At 42.4% G+C, this 7727-nt stretch overlaps 1 protein-coding gene across 4 annotated transcripts in view; it reads right to left on the bottom strand.

The window, feature by feature from the left end:
- Positions 1–1963: 1963 nt before the first annotated feature.
- The window catches only part of LOC139577341 (PDZ domain-containing protein 2-like), a 174951-nt gene continuing 169187 nt past the window's right edge, over positions 1964–7727 (bottom strand). For all 4 annotated transcript variants that reach the window (XM_071404382.1, XM_071404383.1, XM_071404384.1 and 1 more), the window contains one exon: positions 1964–6933. In XM_071404382.1, the coding sequence (XP_071260483.1) occupies positions 6767–6933 (167 nt within the window). In that variant the 3' untranslated portion in view covers positions 1964–6766. The remainder of the gene's footprint in view (positions 6934–7727) is intronic.

The raw sequence follows: 7727 nt of genomic DNA, 5'->3' as shown, positions 1-7727 counted from the left end.
AACTATGATTAAATTCATTCATTTCAATCAAATAAACCCATTAGTGTTATGGAAAATCTATATCAATATGTTGTATTTTTTCGATTCGATGTTGATATCAAATCGGTTTGTAGTAAATATATTGCGGATGTGTTGAATGTTCCCAGACAACATGCTTGGGGATTGCCCATGTGGCCAGGTGTCTTCTGGTAGTGTAAACCTACCTAACCAGATGGAAAGCAATGGAAAGCAATGGAAACGCCCATCCACAGTTGATGGCCTACCAGCAGGAAGATTTAAATATATACGTTTTTTTTTATTTTATGTTTGTTTTTAAAGTATGCTAATCACCCTGTGAATGAAAGTGCTGCTCAGGGCAGGATTAATGCCGGTAGTTACCCGTGGGGGGGGGGGGGCAAGAGGAAACAAAAACAATTATAATATTACAATGTAGGAAACAGTTTTTTTGTTGTTGAATTTTTAGCAAATGTTTAACAAATAAAACAACTGAAATAGGACATTTCCATAAGTATTCAGACCCCTTTACGCAGTACTTTGTTGAAGCACCTTTGGCAGCGGTTACAGCCTCGAGTCTTCTTGGGTATGACGCTACAAGCTTGGCACACCTGTATTTGGGGACTTTCTCTCGTTCTTCTTCTGCAGAATCTCTCAAGATCTGTCAGGTTGGATGGGAGTCATTTGGCAACAAACTGAAACATATCAACATATCCATTTCCCCACAGTAAAGTTTATGAAATGCTTTGCCGTTATGCATAATTAAAATGTTATAGGCCTTTTAACTTGCAGGGATGATAATTTTTTAATGTCTTATAGGCTAAACTACGGCCAAATGTACAGTTAGTTCCCTTTAGTTGGTATAGCCTACATTATCATTCCATATAATTAAATTGTTTCATTTACCTTAAATTTGCTTCCTCTGTAAACGTCATCACCGTTATGTGGTTGTTGCTGAGGATCATTAGTCACAGTTGACAGGCTAATTAAATCGTTACGGAGCGGAGCGCAGACAAAGCCGTAAACAGTTTGAACCCGACGTAAGGCGCAATACTTGTGTCGTCACACAGTTCCATGGTTAGTGCAGGCAATAGACGAGGGTATAGCCTGCTATTGTACACTATTCTCCCTTTTATAATTCTATAAACACTAAACATTACCATTGGTTTATAAGAACTGAATATGGCAATTATCAGAATTAATTAAACAATTAATCTTAAGTGCGTAAAGGCTCTCATAACCTGTTTTTATTTTTATTTTATGATTCATAAATACTTTCCTTAACCTAAATAATCCACAAGATCAGAGTAATTTTTTAAATCTACCAATTGGTGCTGAATCTGGGGGCAACTCAATATTAGAAAGGTGTTCCTAATGTTTTGTACACACCGTGTATCTAGTCGGCTTTCTTTCATTGATCCCTAATACCCTGAACAAGTTCTCTACATGTATTCTCGTCTTTCGACGAAATTCGTATTAAAAGGTATACCATATGTAAAGGGTTTAAGATAAATGTACAGAAAACCCTATTGAATGAAAACTCCATGCGAAAATCTGTTGGCCAGCAAGTGGGAGGAGTTTCAGCAGTTGATTTAAATGTCTTGAGCACGCCCAAGGGAACCTCGCGTGCAACGCCTGCAACTCCATAAATGGCGTCGGGAATACCAACTACGGAGGAAATGACGCACTTCTAAATCGGGACTCGGGCCAGAAGAGCGTTTCGAAACAGAGTTGTGCTTCAGAATGATGTGGGTATTTTAATAAGCTGTTTGAACCATGTTACTTCTTTAAACGTAAGACATGTCACATGAATGCTGTGACATCAGGTTCTGTGGTATTTCAGAGAGAAAACTAAACGGAAACCACCAGTGGCTATAACGTAACTTCCAATACCTTTAACTGTAAGACACTTCACGTCAATGGTGTGCTTTGGTATTTCAGAGGAAAAAACAAAACTGATGATATCCTTAAAATAAATTATTGTTTTATACTGAACAAAAATATAAAATGCAACATGCAATAATTTCAAAGATTTTGCTGAGTTTACAGTTCATTCAAGAAAATCAGTCAATTGAAATAAATTCATTAGGTCCCAATCTATGGATTTCACAGCTGGGCAGGGGTACAGCCATGGGTGGGCCTGGGAGGCCATAGGCCCACCCACTTGGGAGCCAGGCCCAGCCAATCAGAATTATTTTCCCCCCACAAAAGGGCTTTATTACAGACAGAAATACTCCTCAACCCCCCTCCCCTCCCCGTCTGACAATCCTGCAGGTGAAGAAGCAGGATGTGGAGGTCCTGTGGTCTGCGGTTGTGAGGCCGGTTGGACAAACTGCCACATTGTCTAAAACGACATTGGAGGCAGTTTATGGTAGAGAAATTAACATTAAATTCTCTGGAAACAGCTCTAGTGGACATTCCTGCAGTCAGCATGCCAATTGCAAAATATCTGTGGTATTGTGTTGTGTGACAAAACTGCACATTTTAGAGTGGCCTTTTTTTGTCCCCGGCACAAGGTGCACCTGTGTAATGATCATGCTGTTAAAACAGATTCTTGATATGCCGCACCTGTCAGGTGCATGGATTATCTTGACAAAACATAAAATGCTCACTAACTGGGATGTAAACAAATTTGTGCACAAAATTTGAGAGAAATAAGCTTTTTGTGCGTATGGAACATTTCTGTGATGAAACATGTTTATATTTTGGTTCAGTGTAAAATACCAGGTTTAGAGCAGTGAACTGGACAGCAATATTCAGACTATGCATGCACATTTCAAGTACAGTACATGTAGACTAATACCGTAGAACTAATACAACTCAGCTTTCAAATACAGTTGTCTTCCAAGGAGTCTCTATGACACGAGTCTCTATGACACGAGTCTCTATGACACGAGTCTCTATGACACGAGTCTCTATGACACGAGTCTCTATGACACGAGTCTCTATGACACAGGTAGGTATCACATTTGGTCAGTGTGAGGAGTTAGGTGACAAGATACAGGCTGACAGATACAGGGTGACGGATACAGGGTGACGGATACAGGGTGACAGATACAGGGTGACAGATACAGGGTGACAGATACCGAATGACGGATACAGGGTGACAGATACCGAATGACAGATACCGAATGACGGATACAGGGTGACAGATACCGAATGACGGATACAGGGTGACATATACCGAATGACGGATACAGGGTGACAGATACCGAATGACGGATACAGGGTGACGGATACAGGGTGACGGATACAGGGTGACGGATACAGGGTGACGGATACAGGGTGACGGATACAGGGTGACGGATACAGGGTGACGGATACAGGGTGACGGATACAGGGTGACGGATACAGGGTGACGGATACAGGGTGACAGATACAGGGTGACAGATACAGGATGACATATACCGAATGACGGATACAGGGTGACGGATACCGAATGACGGATACAGGATGACGGATACCGAATGACGGATACAGGGTGACGGATACCGAATGACGGATACAGGGTGACAGATACAGGATGACATATACCGAATGACGGATACAGGGTGACAGATACAGGGTGACATATACCGAATGACGGATACAGGGTGACAGATACAGGGTGACAGATACCGAATGACGGATACAGGATGACATATACCGAATGACGGATACAGGGTGACGGATACCGAATGACGGATACAGGATGACGGATACCGAATGACGGATACAGGGTGACGGATACCGAATGACGGATACAGGGTGACAGATACAGGATGACATATACCGAATGACGGATACAGGGTGACAGATACAGGGTGACATATACCGAATGACGGATACAGGGTGACAGATACAGGGTGACAGATACCGAATGACGGATACAGGGTGACATATACCGAATGACGGATACAGGGTGACGGATACAGGGTGACGGATACAGGGGTGACGGATACAGGGTGACGGATACAGGGTGACGGATACAGGGTGACGGATACAGGGTGACGGATACAGGGTGACGGATACAGGGTGACGGATACAGGGTGACATATACCGAATGACGGATACAGGGTGACGGATACCGAATGACGGATAATAGGGTTGGTTCAAATAAGGAGTAAATGTTTGAAAGGCAAAGTGACGATTTTATATTATTCCTACAATAATAATCACATTTCCAGAGGAAAATAAAACCTGTTTACTGTATTCTGCCGTACAAAGGATCTGTTGTAATGGTCACGTATATTATCTGATTAAAGTAGTAGTTTCCTGACACAAGAACAAGACAGTTGATCAGAAATCGCTGTCTAGACAGAAAAATAACTGTAGTAAGATTTTGCAGTAACAAAATAAATGTATGTAGTGCGTTTTGCCTTTAGAGGGCAGTATTAAAGTCTTATTGAGCTTATTGTACAAAAGTGACAGTTGATTAGCAGTACCTTGCCAGTTAGCATTGATGCTAACAGCAAAACTAAACCACAGTCCATTGATTATTGTTATTATTTGCATGTTTGATATGATTCTATATGAACAAGAGGTTATGACTGCATGTTTGTCCTCTTCTAAAATCCAGAGTAAAACTATGAACAACAGTAGTTATACTAAACTATACAATATACTATACAACCTCTAGACAATACTATACAATACTAAACTATACTATTTACTGTATATTGATAACAGATGTACAGGGCCTTCAGAAAGTATTCAGACCCCTTGACTTTTTCCACATTTTGTTAGGATACAACCGTATTCTAAAATTGATTAAATTGTTTTTTCCCCCTCATCAATCTACACACAATACCCATGATGATAAAGCAAAACAATTTTTTTTGTAATTTTAGCACATTTTTTAAATAATAAAACATATATCCCATTTCCATAATTATTCAGACTCTTTACTCAGGACTTTGTTGAAGCACCTTTGGCAGCGATTACAGCCTTGAGTCTTCTTGGGTATGACGCTACAAGCTTGGCACACCTATATTTGGGGAATTTCTCCCATTCTTCTCTGCAGATCCTCTCAAGCTGTCAGGTTGGATGGGGAGTGTTGCTGAACAGCTATTTTCAGGTCTCTCCAGAGATGTTTGATTGGGTTCAAGTCCGGGCTCTGGCTGGGCCACTCAAGGACATTCAGAGACATGTCCCGAAGCCACTCCTGCATTGTCTTGGCTGTGTGCTTAGGGTCGTTGTCCTGTTGGAAGATAAACCTTCACCCCAGTCTGAGGTCCTGAGGACTCTGTAGCCGGTTTTCATCAAGGATCTCTCTGTACTTTGCTCTGTTCATCTTTGCCTCGATCATGACTAGTCTCCCAGTCCCTGCCGCTGAAAAACATCCCCACCACCATGCTTTATCGTAGGGATGGTTCCAGGTCTCTTCCAGACGTGACGCTTGGAATTCAGGCCAAAGAGTTCAAACTTCGCTTCATCAGAACAGATAATCTTGTTTCTCATGGTCTAAGAGTCTTTAGGTGCCATTTGGCAAACTCCAAGCGGGCTGTCATGTGCCTTTTACTGAGGAGTGGCTTCCGTCTGGCCACTCTACCATAAAGGCCTGATTAATGGAGTGCTGCAGAGATGGTTGTCCTTCTGGAAGGTTCTCGCATCTCCACAGAGAAACTCTGGAGCTCTGTCAGAGTGACCATCGGGTTCTTGGTCACCTCCCTGAACAAGGCCCTTCTCCCCCGATTGCTCAGTTTGGCCGAGCGGCCAGCTATAGGTAGAGTCTTGGTGGTTCCAAACTTCTCCCATTTTAGAATGATGGAGGCCATTGTGTTGTTGGGGACCTTCAAGGCTGCAGACATTTTTTGGTACCCTTCCCCAGATCTGTGCCTCGACACAATCCGGTCTCGGCGCTCTACGGACAATTCCTTCAACCTCATGGCTTGGTTTTTGCTCTGACATGCACTGTCAACTGTGAGACTTTATATAGACAGGTGTGTGCCTTTCCAAATCATGTCCAATCAATTGAATTTACCACAGGTGGACTCCAATCAAGTTGTAGAAACATCAAGATGATCAATGGAAACAGGATGCACTTGACCTCTATGTCGTGTCTCATAGGAAAGGGTCTGAATACTTATGGAAATAGGATATTTTAAAAATATTTTTCTTCATGAATTCGCAAAAAAATCGAAAAATCTGTTTTCGCTTTGTCATTATGGGATATTTTGTGTAGATTGCTGAGTATTTTTTTATTTATTTAATCCGTTTTAGAGTAAGGCTGTAACATAACAAAACGTGGGAAAAAATCAAGGCGTCTGAATACTTTCCAGAATGCACTGTACACTGAATAAAAGTTTCACCCACCTTCTTAGATAACAAAATATCCTCCTACACAGTACAGTACAGCACCACCGCCTGAGTAGGTCAGCGATATTAAAAACACCATCACAAGGTGACGTCATAAAAAAAGTAAAAAAGTAAAACAAGTGAAAGTCTCTCTTGTTCTTTTGGCACACTAAGACATAGATCCATCCCGGACCAAATTTACTCTGGGGGGGAGGGGGAGGGGGGGGAATAACCCTGCAATGTTAGCCCAACATGTCTGTAAGCCTCGTTAGAATATGTAATAAAAAATTTAAAAAAGGACATTTCTCCATTGTAGTTATATGTCACCTTGGAGTTGTGTAAGATATGTCTGACCAGTCCATCGGCCATACAGAAATCCTGTGTTTCACCGTTGTACGTCAACGAGGCTGACATATTCATTCTATGGATGTCAGATTACACGTCAACCAGGCTGACACATGAGTTCTTTGTATGTCCAGTCGATATGTCTGTTGAGTCATACAGAGGTCCGTGGTTTCCTGATGACAAGCTGCACGGGGCCTTTGCTGACAGTCTTGATAATGTTCCAGGCGTCGTAATGCATGAGGCCCTGCAGCGAGCTCCCGTTCACCTCCAGTACCTCATCCCCCACGTCCACAACACGCGACAGCTCCGCAGCACCACCTAGAGGATGGGAGGAGAACATGGTTAGTCAATATAAGGGGTAACCCTGTACATGCTTATGACAAGTCTTATAATGTATTATAACCTTATCATAATACTGGTTGGCTTTAAAGGGATAGTTCAGGATTTTGGCAATGAAGCCCTTTATCTAATTTCCTAGAGTCAGATGAACACGTGGATCCCATTTTTATGTCTGGAGGAAATTGCTAACTAGCGTTAGCACAATTACGAAGTAGTGTTATCCTAGTAGATAGCCAAAAGACGTCCAGCCATTGCGCTAACGCTTGTTAGCATTGGCTCGCGAAACTACCTCTTAACTTCCTTGATGTAGAGACATTCAAATGGGATCCACCAGTTCATCTGACTCTGGGGAAGTATCCACGAGTTCATCTGACTCTGGGGAAGTATCCACGAGTTCATCTGACTCTGGGGAAGTATCCACGAGTTCATCTGACTCTGGGGAAGTATCCACGAGTTCACCTGACTCTGGGGAAGTATCCATGAGTTCATCTGACTCTGGGGAAGTATCCATGAGTTCATCTGACTCTGGGGAAGTATCCATGAGTTCATCTGACTCTGGGGAAGTATCCATGAGTTCATCTGACTCTGGGGAAGTATCCATGACTTCATCTGACTCTGGGGAAGTATCCATGAGTTCACCTGACTCTGGGGAAGTATCCATGAGTTCATCTGACTCTGGGGAAGTATCCAGGAGTTCACCTGACTCTGGGGAAGTATCTGTGAGTTTATCTGACTCTGGGGAAGTATCCATGAGTTCACCTGACTCTGGGGAA

Source organism: Salvelinus alpinus, chromosome 5 (assembly GCF_045679555.1).
Source record: "Salvelinus alpinus chromosome 5, SLU_Salpinus.1, whole genome shotgun sequence".
NCBI classification, from domain to species: domain Eukaryota; kingdom Metazoa; phylum Chordata; class Actinopteri; order Salmoniformes; family Salmonidae; genus Salvelinus; species Salvelinus alpinus.
This window is presented reverse-complemented; position numbering and strand designations above follow the sequence as displayed.